Source organism: Tenrec ecaudatus, chromosome 4, assembly GCF_050624435.1.
Source record: "Tenrec ecaudatus isolate mTenEca1 chromosome 4, mTenEca1.hap1, whole genome shotgun sequence".
Classification (NCBI taxonomy): Eukaryota; Metazoa; Chordata; class Mammalia; order Afrosoricida; family Tenrecidae; genus Tenrec; species Tenrec ecaudatus.
Genome location: NC_134533.1, coordinates 116,496,944 through 116,514,321, shown reverse-complemented (window position 1 = coordinate 116,514,321; position 17,378 = coordinate 116,496,944). Strand labels below are relative to the sequence as shown.

The following is a 17,378-nucleotide window of genomic DNA, read 5'->3' as shown; positions in this document are numbered from 1 at the left end:
GGCTACCCCTGGCTCTGCCACCTGCTGTCTGTGTGGCTTTGGGCAGGCCCCCAGCTGTACGGTTGGTGTGAGCATCAAATGAATGAACGCATGCATCAGGATTCAACTCTCAAACTCACCACCACGAGTCAGTTACAACTCACAGCAAACCCTCAACCCCCGACCCCCAACCCTGTAACTCTTTACAGGAGTAGGAAGCCCAGTCGTTCTCCCTCGGAGCAGCCAGTGGTAACGAACTGCCGACCACACAGATTGCAGTCTAATGCGTAACCCACTACACCATCTCTGCTAGTACTCAGAACAGTGCCTTGGCAGATGTAAACGTCTCTCACTGTTAGACTTGCTACGGCAACTGCAGTAAGATGTGCCCAAGCCTCCCTTCAGAAAGTGCCTTCCCAGGCCTCTTTGGCAGTTGATTGGACCTGTCTCAAAAGCCAAGGGACCTTGGTGCTGTGGGGGCTTGGCGCATTGGGCTGCTCGCTGCAAGGTCAGTGGTTCAAGCCCACCAGCCGCTCCCAGGGAGACCGATGGGGCTGCCTGTGTCTGTGAAGATGTACAGTTCTGCTCCGCCTAAGTTGGGGAAGACGCGATGACGGGGGTCCTGGGTTTTCTCCCGACAGCCAGTGGTACTCCCGTCCTTCCCACCCCCAGCACACACACACACACACACACACACACACACAGTCTGCTCTCCTCTGAGTATTCACATGGAACCTTCACTCCCTGGTGGCTTGAGGACTTGTCAGAAACACCAGCTGAGCTCCAATCACCGGGAGAAAGAGAGGGAGGGTGAGCGAGAGCCTGACTAATAGCTCTGCCCCAGTCCCAACCTACCCCCACCTGCACAGCCTATGCCTGTCCTCCCCGCCAGGACTCGTCCACCAAGTCAGCCCCACACGCACACATCATCCCCCATCTGGGGCTAAGCATAGTGGGGGAGAAATGCCATCCAGGCAGGAGGAGGCCGGACAAAAACCCAAGGAAAGGGACCCTCCTGACTTGTTGAGGATCTTGGGTCTTAGCAGCCTTCCTGTCACTTGCTGGCTGTGTGAGCTTAGAGAGATCATTCAGGCCCTCTGCGCCTCTGTTTCTCTCTCACCAATGGGGAGGCCTGGGCTGGATGCCTGGCCAGCACACCTCGTGTGCAGCTACCGCTCATCTGTCTACAGACACTTGTGTGTTTCCCTGATGCTCAGGATTGACATGTAAGAAAGATGCAGATTAGACAGGGAAGACTACAGTAGAAAGCCCCATCTGTCTCCCTCGGAGCAGTTGGTGGTTTCAAACTGCTGACCTTGTAGTTAGCAACCCAACGTGTATCCAGGGAGCCATGGGGATAGTGTAGGACTGTGGGTGGAGTCAGCCTAAGTTGAGGACCTACTAAGGTTGGCAGCTAATAACAACAATGCCAACAATAATCATCAGAGGCCACCTCTTACCCCGAATGAAGCTCATCAAGAAGGATGCTCAGTGCAGGCCCCTACAAGTGATGAGGTGGAGTCCAGAGGGAAAGGGGGCCGGGTTAACAAGCAGGGGACGATACCTGGGCCTGGGGCCCAGGACTCTGCCTCCCAAGCTGGGGAGTGGTTGCAAAGTCATGCATGCTGGGGATGAGTGTGGAAACAGAGCTGCTTGGCGGTGTTTTAAAAATCTATCAGCCTCTCCAATCAAATTAAAATGTAAATAGCAGCTGGTCCAGGCTGGACCTCAGGGGTGACAGGAGCTGGCCTGTGAGTAATTTCACAGACAGGCACTGGTTACATCGGATTCTGACAACTGCCTTGTTTCTGAAATTGATTTCCTCTCCCCTGGCCTGCTGCCCCAGGGAGCGAGGGCCCGGGAGCGAGGGGAGGGCTGGGTGGCCCTGCCAGGGAGGCCCCACGTAAACCAGTAGGAGGAAACTGAAGATGTCTGTGGTCCCCTGAGGCCAGATGAGTCTAGCTGGGCCCTTGGGAAGAGCATCTTCACTGGCCGTGGTCCTAGACACTGGGTCTTGGAGTCTTGCAGCCAGAGACAAAGACAGTGTGGCAGGAGCTGTAGGGCCTGATGCCCACAGGGCAAGCACAGCTGGGAGGTGTCAGAGAAGGGCCCTGTGGTCACCAGGCAGCTTCTTTGGCCCCTTCCAGTTTGTCCCAGGGTGGTCATCCCCAGTGCCTGGGCCGTGCCCAGTGCCAGAAGTGGAGCTCAAAGGCTCTGAGCCAGACAGGACTGATCCCCACAAAGGACCCCCAGTGCCTCCTGGAAGATGCTCAACCACACTCACTGCCTTGGTCCCCTGTTCCCGACTCCCTGCTACCAAGGCCCCGGGGAATCCCCCTGCCCTCTCTCTGCACAAAGAAACTAGGTTTCCCGGCTGTTTGCTGGATTGCATTGTAGGGAAGCAGAGGACACCATTTCTCATCAACGTCTCCCATGTGCTACTGCGAGGAGCTAGCCCCACCAGCCTCTCCCCACGAGAAAAATGAAGCTGTCTACTCCCTTTAAGATCAAGGCCCTAGAGAGGGTCACTATGAGTCAGGTCTGACTCTGTGGCGAGGATTGGAGCAGTGAGTTACTTTGGGCTGACATTAACGTTTGTCCTGCGGGACTCAGCCCTGTACAGAGAGATCCCCTCCCCCTCCGAGGCTGCACTCCCCCACCCCACGCATGCCCCAGCAGCCTACCTTAAGAGTGGGCCCAGGGAGAGGTGCCTCACCACCGAGGTCACCGAAGTCCCTTTCTCAAAGCCAGAGATGGTGCACATGCGTGAGAGATAGCGAGAGGCAGGCAGCCCCTGCATCTACAATAGTGTAGGTTTGGGGGAGAAAGACTGCCTGCTGAAGCCTCAGTTTCCTCGTGTGAAAGATGGGGATACGGACGCTTCTTTCTCGCGGTGCGGAACCATTGGCAATGAGCCCGACACCGAAGGCACCAGCTTATTGCCTGCTCCGTCACGGGCACCGGGAGGCTGGAGCTCCATCAGAAAGACCCCTGAGCACAGGCTTTGAAGCAGGGAACAATAACAGCCCACCCAGCTGCCGTGCTCTCCAACTGGTGACGCCCCCATCCCACCCATGTGACCCAGTAGAACTGTGCTCTGAAGGGTCTGCAGGAAAAGGATTTGGGGCAGTAGATGTCCAGGCCTTTCCAACAAGGCACCTTTGAGTACACTTGAACCTCCAACCTGTCAGTTGACAGCCCACAGACTCCATAGTCACAGTACTTAACTCCTCCAGGCTCTCTGCCAGAGTCCACTCTGCCTCCTGGTGACCTCTGGGACAGGGGGAAACGACCCCTGTGGGTTTCGAAGTCTGCAGAAAGCCGTGCCTTTCTCTCTCAGAGTGGCTGGTGGTTTCAGAAATCATAACCACTCTGCTACCAGGGCTCTGCAGGCAACCAAACTCATGTCAAGTGTTCAGACTGCTGCAAACACTTGGTAGGCTATCGATAACAGGGACATCAGTGTGCGTGCATGCGTGCATGCGTACGCATGCACAAGCATGTATGCATATGGAGAGGGAAGGTACATTTATGCAATAGAAGGATGTGTGTAGATGGGTTCTAGACAGTCACATCTCTGCATTGACAAGAGCAGCAGCCTTTGTGTGTGACATTGTTTGGGGGCCACTGGCTAGGTTGTCGGAGTGCGGGCTGTGAGGGTGACTGCTAGTGACAGCCTGTCAGGCGTGTTTATGACTGCATGTGTGTGCACACGTCCAGGTGTCAAGGCCCGCACTCCTGCAGGTAGCTGAATAGGAACATCGTTCTAGGGAATTCTCAGGATCTGCCTTCAGCCCAGAAAGACGTCTGGGACCCAGCAGCCTTTTCCCGCAGGAAGGGCCAGCCTGTGTATTATTGTGATTTGGTGGAATGGAGGGGGCGTGTGGGAGTGGAAGGTGGAGCAGAACAGATGGGGCGGGCACTGCTGCCTGGGCTGCCCCTCTCTGTTTAGGGCCGCAGCTTTCAAGGAGCTGTGGGGCAGTCCAGAGGGCTGTGGCACCCAGCGTGCGGCTGCAGGTGGCACTGTGGCCCTTGGAGGCTGGGGCGGGGCCCTGGGTGGGGAACCTTGTTGGGAGTTAAGCTCTCTGCTCTGGTTATTGAGCAAGTTGGCTGGGCTGGGTGGGGACAGAGGTGGGAGAGGCTCCCTGCTTCCTGCACAGCACAGAGGGGCTAAAGACTGGATGCATAGTTCACCAGGTGCTTTCCTTGGAGCTCAGAGCAACTCTACACGACAGGGTAGAACTGCTCCTGTGGATTTCCTAGACTGTAGCTCTTCACAGTAGAAAGTCTCATCCTTCTCCTGGCAGCAGGTGGTGGTCTCGATCTCGAACTGCTGACCATGTAGCTAGCAGTACAACTCGTGAACCCACTATTGATTTGATGGCAAGGAGTTTGTTCGTGGTTTGGTTCCTCAGAGCACAAGAGGGGCACAAGAGCCCTGGGGCCAGGGCTGCCCTTGGACCTGCTCCTGGTTCGCGGTGGCTGCATGCCGCTGCCTGGCCCTGAGACGTCCCCATGATCCCTTGTAGACTGCACCCTTGTGAGCTTTCATTGGCTGGTGTTAGAAAGTATCGATTGCCAGGCCTTTCTTCCTAGTCTGTTTTATTTTGGAAGCGCCACAGAGACCTGTTCATCATCATGGCCACCTAAAAGCTCCCACTGACAAACAGTTGATGGTTGCCAGTGAGATGTATTGGCTGGGATTCAAACTTGTGGCTCTCTTCTGCCTGGAAGCCAAGAATTCGACCCCCCGGGTGGGAATGGAGCCCATCTTTCTCGAGCACTGACTGCATGACAGCCACTTGACTGAGACAGACTCACTTCATCCTTGGGATGGTCCCGTGAGGTGGTAGACATCCGTGTTTTCATAACACGGGCAATGCACTCGAGGCTCAGAGATGTGCAGGACATAGACGGCCACGTAGCTGGTAAGGGCAGACATAGAAGCTAAGTCCGCCTGGACACCAGGCCCTTTGTGTGGGGTTCTGGGGGTGCGGGGGACACAAGCTGTGTCCCTTTCTCCATAGACAGGCTCCCCTGGGGAGCTATAAAGAGAGCCCCTGGAGGGAGACTGTGGTGTGTGGTCTTGTTGCCACAATGAGCAGCAGCTGCCTGGCAGGGATGTGAAGGGAGCTCACCGCAGTCATCGGCATCGTGAGGCAGAGCTGAGGGTCCAGTGGACTCTGAAGTGTGCCCCGGATCTCCAGAGGCCTTGCTGCAGCTGGTTGCTGGTGGGTGTGTAAAACCACGCCTGATTGGGAAAACAAACACATTCTCAGAGGTGGTCCCCACCTACCAGCATGGAGGCATGCATGCACAGGCTGCGCACTGTCTGAAGGGACACACCCAAGGGGACTGGGGATATGGCAGGCTGCATCCCACCAAAGCTAACCAAGCCACCTCCACAGCGGTGGGGTCGGCTCTGACTCAGCACACCTATAGGGTAGAATAGAACAGCCCCTGCCAGTTTCCCAGGCTGTAAATCTTTGCCGAAGCAGACTACCACATCTCTCTCCCTTGAAATGGCTGCTGGGTTCAAACTGCCAACCTTTAGGCTTTAATCACTGCACCACCAGGGCTTGCTAGACAGCATCCACTGCTCCACTGCCTTAGAATTCGCACACAAGCCCTTGACAAGCTAGTGCTGCCCTGCCCGGAAAGCAGAACAGGGGGGTGCTGGGCAAAGCTTTGAAGTCAATCCATCCCCAAAGGGCTCTCTTCCTTTTTCCTCTCCCATCCCAAGTCTGGCTGTACTGAGATTTGATCCTGTGGGTGCAAAGGGCTTCACACACACACACACACACACACACACACACACACGCACCCCACTCTCCCCATGCATCCCAATCCTCTGAGGCATCAGAAGCAACTACCCAGGGGTCCTGGGCCCCAGCTGCTGATCCATTTGTTCCCTGGGGGACAAGAAAAAGTAATAAACCACATGCCCCCCACCCCTCGCTTTGCCTTCCTCCACCCCCACACCTCAATTCTCCAGTAAAAATGGAAGCATCTGCCATGCCAGGCCAGGCTTGTTGATGTAAAGTCTTACTCTGTATTCTACCCAGGTTTATACGAGTGAATTATGCAAATCTTTGATGGAAAAATATTCCTCCGCACATCCTTGAGAGTGTAAAACCTTAGTCAATAATTCATACTCGGATGTCTCTGACTGCAGGCTTTTTCTTCATTATAACTTGCACCTAGTTATTTGTCTTGCGTATTTTATTGTCTATCCTGGTGTAAGGCTGTGCATTATAAAATGTGCCTCCTCATTGTCTGATGAGCCAGGTCTGGGGAGCGGGCTGGGACTGAGCGGGGCTCTCCTCCAGCACCACCATCTGGAGGAGGGCTGCCTGTTTGGTGTGACTTAGCCAGAAAGCCCCTTCATCCCCCACAGCTATTCCCAATGGCTTGTCACCCTAACGGGTGCCCTGGTCCCACCACTGTGGCTCTGTGGTGTCCTTTCTTCTCCAGAGGCTCATTTGTCCTCCAGAGCCCAGTGTCCCTGGAGCATTGTCTGGGAAGAACTCGGTCTGAGCAGTATGAGGCTAAGAAGTATGGGGGAGGGGTGTGTCTTTAGGCTGAGAAGTATGGGGGGGGTGGTCTTGAGGACAATGAGATGGAATGAAGGGGGGGCCACCCTTTGAAAAGCAAAGACAACAGCCTGCAGCCTGGATTGCAACCCAATGTAAAGAGAGCAGACATCCTCCCAACTGGACCGACGGACAACATCACGATCAACAGAGAAACGACTTGAGTTGTCACAGACTTCATTTTTCTAGGACCCACAATGGGCACTCATGGAAGCAGCAGTCCAAGAGATCAGAAGGTGTGTTGTGTCGGGCAGATCTGCTGCACAAGACATCTTTAAAGTGTAAAGAGGCCCAAGTCACAGTAAGGGCCATCACCTCACACGAGTGTGAAAGTCAGACACTAGAGAAGGAAGACTGAAAAGAATTGAAGGCTTTGAATTAAGGTGGTGGTGAAGAATATTGGAAGTACCGTGGGCTGCCAAAAGACCAAGCAAACATGTCTTAGAAGAAGTGCAGCCAGAATGCTCCTTAGATGAGGGCGGCGAGACTTTGTCTCAGATGCTGCGGGCAAGTGGTGGGGAGGGACCAGTCCCTGAGAAGGCCTTGGCGCTGGGCAAGGAAGAGGTCCGGTAGAAGAGAGGAAGCCCTGTCAGAAGATGGATCGATAGAGTGGTTGTGGCAAACAGGCTCAAACTAACAACCTCCGTGAAGATGGGGCAGGACCGGCAGCGTTTCCTTCTGTTCTACACAGGGTTGCCTCGAGTCAGAACTGACCGCACGGCACCAAGAACAACTAGCAGCACCAGGGGCAGGACCTGGTGCCAGGAGGCAGGGGTGGAGGCTCGGGCGCAGAGAGAAAAACGAAAAGACAGCCGAAGCAGGCCAGGGGGCAGGATGCAGGGAGCTGGGGCTCTGCTCTGCCAGACTCAATAGGAGGAGGGGTCCTCCCAGAGGGAGGAGCATGCTGCCCCGCCCTGCCCCTCCCTGCCCCATTGCTGCCCTACCGGCCTGCTGGGCACCCCTCCCTTGCCAAGAATGACTGAAACCCACAGTCAGCGCTCATGGAAGCAGCAGTCCAGAAATCAAAAGCCCCTGGCGGTGGGTTCTCCCAGGGAGGGGATGAAGCTAAGGGACACTAAGGGAAAAGCGTGGTCCTACCATTCACACCAGACCCCACCTCTCTTGCTTCTGCCTGGGAGCCTTTGCTCAAGGGGGTCTCTGGCCAGGGCCCTCTCCACAGTTCCTCCCAGCTAAGTTCTGAAAGTGGCTCTTCCCAGCCCAGTCTGCACCATCCTCTGCTGGAGTGATGAGTCCTGTCATCTGGTACCTTCTGACCAGGGGCCCTGCTTGTCCTGGTCTCTGTGTGGAGCCAGAACCAAACTAAACTCATTGCCACTGAGCCGTTGCTGCCGACTCTCAGTGACCCCCTGTCACAGTGTTTCCAAGACGAGCCTCTTCACAGGAGCAGACAGCCTCGCCTGTCTCCCAGAAGCAGTGGCAGTTTCAGACAGCCAGCCATGTGGTTCACAGCCAGGGCGCTTAACCCACAGCACCACCAGAGTCAGTGATTTGGCCAACCAAACTTAAATTTGGCATTTCCTCCTGTTGTGAGCACAGCAGCAGACTACAGCAGTGGCTGTACCTATGACTTCCAACAACCAAAAGCCAGATATTAAAAAAAAGGTCAGATATCCTCATCTGAAACTATCATGTGCTCATCGCGATCTATTACAGAGTCGTGGCCATGCCAGGCGGGAGTGAGAAGGCCCACAAAAGCCGCTGCGAAGGTCCACGAAAGCAGCTGCTGGGGGTGGGCACCACCGTGTACTGTTAACCATCCCCCCCCTCCCCGCCACGTCTGCGTGGCTTCTGTAGGAAAGGGCGTAGGAGGGTATGGATCCTCGACATTTGGGTGTGTGACTTCTCAGGTCGGCTCCGTAATGACTTTGACATTCACACAGGCGTATTTCAGCAGAGCTGAACTTCACCCACCTTGCAGCGCAAGAGAGGCGGCTAGCGGGCGGCTGCGCCAGTCTCGGGCAGACAAGTGGGGATGCCGAGCCGGTTCTCCGGGGGGAGCAGAGGTGCTCCTGGGGAGGGCGGGGCCTCTGCACGAGGCAGCCTGACGCCCACTGCTGACCTGGCTCCTGACCCTCCTCCCCTCCCCCAGTCCCGGCCATGATCACCTCCCACCCCAACACCACCATCGCCATCAAGGGCCACGCAAAGGAGCTGAACTGCACCGCACGCGGCGAGCGGCCCATCATCATCCGCTGGGAGAAGGGGGACACGGTCATTGACCCCGACCGAGTGATGCGCTACGCCATCGCCACCAAGGACAACGGGGACGAGGTGGTGTCCACGCTGAAGGTGAACGCCTCAGCCCGGGTCCCAGGGAGGGGACCCAGCCTCCTCCGGGGCGGGTGGGAGCAGGGCGGCTCCATTGCTGTTAAGGCTGGTGCCCACTGGAGGTACAGAGGGAGGCTGGAAACCCTACCCCTGCACCCCAAAAGGGCCTCCTCTTTTGCACTGTCTCCCTTCTCCATCCAAGACACTCTGCTTCATAACCTCATGGGGACACCTTCCAACAAAGCTACAGCCATTGACTATGTGGGCCCCAGCCCCTCCCTCCTGGGATTTCCTACCCACTTCTCACCCCCCCACCCCCACCCTATCACCTTCCTCCCGTCTGGGGCCCATCAGCCCCTCCCTGCCTCCTGGGACCCCACAGTCTGCCCCTCCCCCATGAACCCCTTGTCCCCTCCCTCTCTCTTGGAACTCCCTTAGCTCTTCCCTCCCTCTGAGACCCTTCAGCGTCTCTCTCCCTCCCAGGACACCCCCAGAGTCCCTCCCTCCCTCCCGGATCTATCAGCCCCTCCTTCTCTCTTAGGCCCCTCAGCCTCTCCCTCCCTCCCCCTGGGGCACCTTAGCCCCTCACTGTGTGGAACCCCTAACCTCTCCTTAGAACCTCCTGCGACAGGAGCTCTCGACAATGCCCTTTGGGGGTCCCCCTCCCAGAACAACATGGCCTGCTGATCCTCACTGAGACAGCCCCCTTGGGCTGACCGGTCCTAACAGACTCTCCGATTGCTTCCACCCCCAACGCAGCTCAAGCCCGCTGACCGTGGAGACTCTGTGTTCTTCAGCTGCCACGCCATCAATTCCTACGGAGAAGACCGGGGCCTGATCCAACTCACTGTGCAAGGTGCCCTCCCCTGCCCCCCACCCCCACCTGAGACCCTGTGCCACAGCCACCTGGGGCAGGGAGGGAGGGCCTTTCCAGGGAAGCATGGCAATGGCTGCAGCCCCAGAGGAGCCCCTTGCTGGCCCAGGGGTGAGGCACTGGTCCCCGGGTTCAGACTCCCAGGGTCCGAAGGAGAAGGGAAAGTCAAGCCGGGCCTCTCTGTGGATAAAAAGGCTGTCTGCTCCAAAGCTCCCTAAGAAAGGACGAGTGGGGAGCAAGGCAGGAGACTGAGCTGCGCCCCTACCCCCAAGCTGCCGCTAGATCTTCCCCCTGCCACTTTGCCTAGACCCAAGGGCACTGGGGACCCCAGCTAGATAAAAGGACACCCATCCCCCGGGGTATGAAGAACCCTAGTCCTCTCTAAGGGTCAGTAGGAACCCAAGCTCTCTGCCACCATCCTCACTACTACCTCTCCCCGCACTCCATGCAGAGCCCCCTGACCCCCCAGAGCTGGAGATCCGGGAAGTGAAAGCTCGCAGCATGAACCTGCGCTGGACTCAGAGATTCGACGGCAACAGCATTATCACGGGCTTCGACATCGAATACAAGAACAAGTCAGGTTGGTGCTGGGCCACAGCCTGCCAGTGCCCCGCTGTGCAGGGCAGCCCCTGGGCCTCACGTTATCCCACCACTGCAGATGCCCTCCTGTGACCGAGCACCCAGGGACCCAAAGAGGGACACCAGCTGGTAACAGGGGGTGTCCACTCCTTTCCAGGATTGTCCCCAGGCAAGGGCTGCCTTTTAAAAGTTCGAAGTCTTATGTCCAGGTGCTTAGACTGTCTCCATTGGACCAGAGGCCTCAGGACTTGGCTGGGGTCATCTGGGCACTCCAGCTTTCGGGTGATCAGGGATCATCCAAAAGCTGGACCTTCCCAATAATGGATTGGCCAAATTCAGGCATCTTCTGGAAGTCTCCTCCTGGAAGCCTTCTGAGTCGGCCCCTGTCTGAGCGTCTGTGATACAGGGAAGCACCGGGAGGCAGAAGGGTCAGTGGGCACCTGGATTGAGATGGAAATGGGGTGTGTGTGTGCATGTGCGCATGCATGTGTGTGCGCCTGTCAGTGGTTGTTAGGCCCCATCGAATCAGTTCTAACTCATAGCTATTCTGTGCACAGCAGGAGAAAACACGGCCTGGAGTTTATGCCACAATCAAAATAAAATAAAGTAGAGCAAAGGCAAGTGGAAGGATGCAGCTTTCCCAGGCCAATGCCAATGCATCCTTCGGGTTTCAGTTAGACCTGAGGGCTCACTTTCTCCTGGTGCCTTCCAGACTCCTCCTCCCACTGAGCACAGCACGTGGTCTCCTCTCTGCTGGGCCCCAAAACCAAACACACTGCCATCGGGTCAGTTCCAACTCACCGACCATATCGGACAAGGTAGCACTGTCCCATAGGGTATCCAAAGCTGGGACTCTTTATGGGAATAGAAAACCACATCTTTCTCCCTTGGAGCAGCTGGTGGTTTTGAACTGCTGAGCTTGCTGTTAGCAGTCCCACAGGCCAGCGGGGCTCCCCTATGGACTGGCCATGCCTAGGCCCAGTTGTACTTCCAGCACCTAGCACAGGGCCTGGCCATGTGGAAGATGACCGACAAATGTGTACTGGGTGAGCTGAAGTGAGAAACCGTAAAGAAAATCTTGGGAAGTGACTCCGTCTCAGAGGTTGGGTTGGTCACCCTTGGTACCAGATGCGAGAAAGTCGAGCGTTGCCCTCCAAGGCTTACAGGCTAGACAAAGGCCAAGTCCCCATAAAGGCCATCCAGAAGTGCAGCTTGAGTGTCCTCGAGGCTGCTGCAAGGTTGTCATGACCGTCACCTCTCTCATGTCCACGTTGAGCAGGGTCCTCGTTACTGAACAGCGGTTGTCCAAGATCTCAGGGAGCAGGGAAGGATGAAGCACACGCAAGGCGAATGCCCTCCAGAGAGCAGTAGGTGGTCTGGCAGAGGCTCCGTGGATGCAGTGCATGGGAAATAAGGCGTACAGAGGGATGTGGGCAGGCTTGACAGGGGGCCCTCCAGAAGGAGCTTTGGCTTCATTGGCGAAGGTCATTGAGAACTGCTGTCTGAGTGCCCGGGGGCGGGGCTGGGGGGTGGGAAATGGCACCTCTAGAAAGCTATGTGAAGGATGTAGAGGAGTGCAAGCCCCAAAGAAAAGGATGCTGCAGTCCTGCAACTGGAGAGAGGGGTGAGCAGCAGGACCCTGGAGGGGAAGAGGGGCCAGCAGGATGTGTACAGCTCAGGTTCAGGACTTGGACACAAGCTGCCCTGAAGCCCCCCCCCCCACCCCTCTTTCTGTCTCTCTCTGTCTCTGTCTCTGTGTGTGTGTGTCTCTCTCTCTCTCTCTGGCAGTGCATGTTCCAGCTCCCGCTGGCTTGCATGATTGACAGGGCTGTGCTCACAGAGTGCCTGGGCTGTCCCTGGACCCTCTCCCAGCTACCCTCCCTGTAACTGCCTCCCTGCCCACTCCACCTCTGCTGACCCAACCACTCTCTAATGTGTGAAAACCCTCCTGGGAGCATTGTTGAGTAACGCCGGCTGAGAACATCACACATCTGGAGAGTGGGGCAGGAGGAGAGGCGGGCAGGGAAGAGGCTGTTTTCAAAGCTTGGCCACATCTTCCTACAACCACCCTAGATACCCAGAGCCTGCAAGGCCAGGTGGGGTGTGGGGGGGGGCGTGGAATTGGGCAGGTGGTACTTTGTGGCTGCAATGAGCCGGTAAACCCGTAGACAACAGAACAAAAGGTCACCCTGTCCGATGCTCAGTCCCATCCTCTATCGACTGCAATGCCAGGTAGTATTCTGTGGCGACCTCCAGGGTCTCCATCAGCTGTTTTTCAGAAGTCTTTTTCTCGAGTTGTCAGAGGAAGCCAGCCTCTATCATCTGAAGGGCCAGTAGGCTCAACTGTATGGCTCACTGTGTATAAAAATCACAGTGAAGCCAGAGGATAGGAAAGATAGGAGAGAGAATAAAATAAAGGAGTCAGACACATTTTATAGTAGCATGCTCACCTCAGCCCCTCTTGGTGGTCCATGTGGAAGTGGGAGAGAAGAGAGTGAGTCTTTACTATCTTGGGATATTTATAGGTATCCGTAGACATGCATATTCAGTAGTTACATACGTCACAAGGTGGGTGGAATCTACAATAGGGTCCCTGAGCTCACAGGTGAGGAAACCTAACACCTGCATTGGGGGAAGGCTTGAGGGGAGCTGGGTGACACAGGGAGAAGAGATAGCAACAGGATGCCTGCTTCTGTAGGGAGACACAATCAGCCATGTGCTCACTTGAAGGCAGCATAGCTGTTAGGGGATGATATTTAAAGCAGGATAATGTACTTGGACTTTACCTCTAACTTCCCAGGGTGACAGCTTTCCTACTGTGGAATAACAGCTGTCCGGATCCCCTGTTATCAGTTAGGGAGCAGATTCCCCGTTGTGCGTCCCTCAGTGTGCGTGTCCCACATCTAGTCTGTCTTCGTCTGGAAGCTCCATGGAAGCCTCCTGTCCAAGGGTGATCCTGCTGGCCTTCAGCAGCACACCATAAGCCGCAGTATGACAAAGGGGCGGGGCTGTCAGGGCATGATGACAGCTCAGCCTCTCCCATGGCAATGGTCACGAGTCTCAGGAGCAAGAGCCGCCCAGACTCCAGGAGGGGCTACTCCAGCCAGCCAGCCCAGAGGAGCAGTTGCTGTTCCGGGATTCACCCCCAGCCTCCCTCCCTGGCTCACCTGGCTTGACCAAACCCTCGGTCCATGAGACCTGCAGGGGGTCATCCCCCGCACCCACCCAGAGCTCCCTCATCTACAGCGAGGGGGTGGAGGGGGCAGCAATGCCACTGCACAGCGTGGTATTGGGGACGGAGGAGAACAGAGGGTGAGTGTAAACTGGATAAGTGTTCCAATCCTTTCTGCCTTCTAACTCCCAGTGAACGTGTGGCAGTGGAGGGTCCTGTGGGACTAGCAGGAGGAAAGCTGTGTGTCTGTCAGTCATTGGCACGCCCTGGCCACCCTTTTGTGTGTGTGTGCATGTGCAGACTCGAAGCAGGAGAGAGCGTGTTGCCCTTGGAGCGGACACAGCAGTTAGAGTGAGAACACACACACATAGGCAGGCACGCTCACACACCCTGACACACGGACACGTGCACACAAGCTTTCAGAGCCAGTACGCAACGCTGTGCAATCGAGTGTAATACCCTGCAAACTGTATCACAGGGGCACTGCCACATGTATCCAAGGGAACCGAGGGCGCCTCAGAGGAAGGGCGAGTGCAGCATGTGTGAGTGTGAGCGTGCATGCCATGTGTCCGAGGAGGCCTCTCACTGCTTCTGCGGGGTAGGGGCCGAGAAGCACCCTCCAAGCAGAAGACTTGGGTTGGCCAAGTCTCAGAGCTGTTTGGGGAATGGCTAGCAACCCATGGCCCCTCCTTGGACACCTCTTGATCTAGAAAATGGAGTGGTTGCGCATTGGGCTACTAACCGCAAGGTCACCAGTTCAAAACCACCAGCTCCTCCTCTGGAGAAAGGCAAGGCTTTCTACTCCCATCAAGGGGGGTAGTCCCACAGGCACAGTTCGCCCCTGTCTGATTGGGTCACAGTGGGGGAGACTGGCTCCACGGCGGTGAGTGTGCAGGAAAGTTGACTGGGACTGAGCTGCCCCCTGGGCGCCTGCCCGCCTGGGTGCCCTTTTCCAGCTCCTCAGGCTGCTCTCTGCTCCTGACCTCATTCTCGGCCCCAGCAGCCTCTACCAGGCCTTCTGACACCTTGCTCATCGTGCTGACTTTCCAAGGGAAATTACCACACCTGCCCTTTGGAAGCCGCCCTCCTCCCGCTGACTGCCCCCGGCCCCAGGCAGCCGAGGAATAATGCATGAGCTCTGGATGATAGATCACACCATCCACACACATCTGGCAGATGGCTCTGCGCATGTAAGGACGCGGCCGCCACGTCCCACTTCTGCCCCCCCCAAGCAGGCGCAGGGATGGAGTCTTCAAGGCACAACCCCGCTGCTGTGGTGTGAGGGAGGACTGGTGAGGCGAGGTTGTGAGCTGTCCCCGTACGCCAGGGACACTGTGCTACTGAGGGGAGGGGGGTGTGTCCTGAGGGTGAGGGGCCGTGATGCGCAGACATGGAGAATGGAGTTGTTTCTCGGGCACTGACAGCTCAGATGTGGCTTTTGTCCAAGTCCTCCCTGTGTAAACTGAAATTGTCTGTCGGAAAAAGCAGGCTCCCGATCCCCTCTCGGCAAGCAGCCTGCGGTGTAGAAGGCATAGACTTCTCCCCAGCCACTTCTTTTTCTTTTTTTTTAAAGAATATTTTGCATCATAAACCCTTTGATGAAGAAAGGGAGAGAGACCCCTTAATGAAATATGTTAATCTGGGTAAGCCAGGCTCATATGAAAGGGAATATTAAAGGAGACAACATTCGCCAAAGCCAGCCTCGTTCTCAGAGAGCTGCGAAGGGGGGCGGGGGGGTGGAGACAACCAGAGCCCTGGTTTCAGCCGCACAGGGCCCAGCAGTTGGCAGGTTACCACATTGGGGAAGTGGGCGAAAGGGTCTCCCGATTTGATCTGCATTGGCCCGGGAGGGGGAGTGGGCAGAGAGGCGTTCGGTGTAGGCATCAAACGTGCATTGGGAATGCCAGACCGAAGTTACCTGGGAACCCCTGCCAAAGAGCTACTGGGGAAAGGGCCAAGGCAAAGAAGAGCATGTACTGTAACTGAAATGCCGAGGGCTCCTGGTGGCACAGTGGGCCTCGTGCTGTTGCTAGATGCCATTGCGTCGGTTCTGACCCACAGCGACCCTGTTGTGCACAACATAGTGAAACCCTGCCCGGTCCTGCGTCCCCCCCCACCACTGTGCCCGAGCCCTAGCCCGTTGTTGCAGCCACGGGGCCAGTGCATCTCCTGGAGGGCCCTCCTCGCTGTCTCTGCCCCTCTGCTTCACCAAGCAGGCTGTCCTTCTCCGGGGACTGGTCTCTCCAGACAGCGTGTCCCGAGTCTGTGACGGGCAGCCTCATTCTCCTTGCCTCTTAGGAACATTGGCTACCTGCCGAGCTGCTGGCCACACAGCCGGTGATTCAACCCCACCAGCTGCACCTCGGCAGCAAGACGCGGCTGTCTGCTCCTGTACAGACAAACTCTCAGGCCCCAAAACGTGGCTGTGACCACAAGGCAGCGTTCCGCCCGGGTGGGGAAGGCAGCCAGCATTTCCGCCAGGCTCCTGCCCGCACCAGCCTTTGCATCTCTTTGGCGGGCTCTGTGTGTGAAAGATGAAGCCAGAAAGGTGTGCATGAACCAGGCGTTGCAGGCCAGGGTCACATTAAGAAAATATGTTCTTTAGTCTAAGAGCAAGATAAGCTACTGCTCCTCATTCAGTTGTGCTTGCCCCTCCCCGCAAATATGTTTTGGAACCCTAACTCTTAAAGCTGGTTGTAATCCCATGATGGGTGGGGGGTCTTTGTTATGTTAAAGAAGCCAGATCCCTGTAGCGTGTATCCTAAGCCCAATCACTTCTGGCTTATTAAAGATACTGTGTGAAGTCACCAAGGAACTGAGTGAGATAAGAGCCAGCAGAGAGAGGAGAGGCTTCCCTTAGAGCAGCAGTTCTCAACCTGTGGGTCTCCACCCCTTTGGGGGTCGAAGAACCCTTTCACAGAAGTCACCTAAGACCATCGGAAAATACTTATTTCTGATGGTCTTAGGAGCCGAGACACTGCTCCTCTATCCGTCTCCAGGCGGGTCCACCCACATGCAGATATGAGTACCTGGTGTGAAGACTGTTACCCATGCTACACCATGCTTCAAGACAAAATTTCATTTATTTGTAATTAGAAATAGATATTTCACAATATATAATTATATATTGTTTTTGTGATTAATCACTATGCTTTAACTATGTTCAATGTGTAACAATGAATACATCCTGCATATCAGATATTTACATGATGATTCATAACAGTAGCAAAATTACAGTTATGAAGTAACAACGAAAATGATTTTATGGTTGGGGGTCACTACAACCTGAGGAACTGTCTGAAAGGGTCACGGCATTAGGAAAGTGGAGAACCACTGCCTTAGAGCCTGCATGCAGTCTTCCCGACTCCAAGCTGTGAGAAAGTCCATTTCTGTTCTTAAAGCCAGCTTGGGGGGGGGCAGGGGTTCTGCTACAGCAGCTCCGGAAGACCAAGACAGCTACTGAAGGACCTTATGGGTGGAGATGACAGCGTCATGTTGCTCAGTGATTGGCCTGGGGGTGGGGGTGGGGGTGGGGCATGATCAGATTTGTAATATGAGTGATGGGTGCAGTGTGGAGGGAGCATTGACAGAGCTCACAGTGGCTGCTGGGAGATGAGTTAAGTCATTTCCCTGGTCCAGTGTGGGGTGGAGGTGAGTGGGCACTGGCTTAGCTGAGAGAACAGCAGGAAAGGGAATGAACGGAGAGACTCAAGGGGTCTTTGGGTCATACTGTCGACAGGACTTGGTAGGGAAGGAGAGAGCGGGGAGGGTCAAGAATAACACCTACGTTTTCAGCACAGTGGCGCCACTTCCGGAGACGGGAAACCCAGGGGCAGGCAGGCTGGTGGAGTGTCAGGCCAAGAGCTCTACTTTGGACATGCTGAGCTGAGGT

At 55.9% G+C, this 17,378-nt stretch overlaps 1 protein-coding gene across 1 annotated transcript in view; it reads left to right on the top strand.

The window, feature by feature from the left end:
- The window catches only part of DSCAML1 (DS cell adhesion molecule like 1), a 391,665-nt gene that overhangs the window by 324,147 nt on the left and 50,140 nt on the right, over positions 1–17,378 (top strand). Inside the window, exons 13-15 of the mRNA XM_075547828.1 lie at positions 8,683–8,882; positions 9,621–9,717; positions 10,187–10,315. Coding sequence (XP_075403943.1) covers positions 8,683–8,882; positions 9,621–9,717; positions 10,187–10,315 — 426 coding nt within the window. The remainder of the gene's footprint in view (positions 1–8,682; positions 8,883–9,620; positions 9,718–10,186; positions 10,316–17,378) is intronic.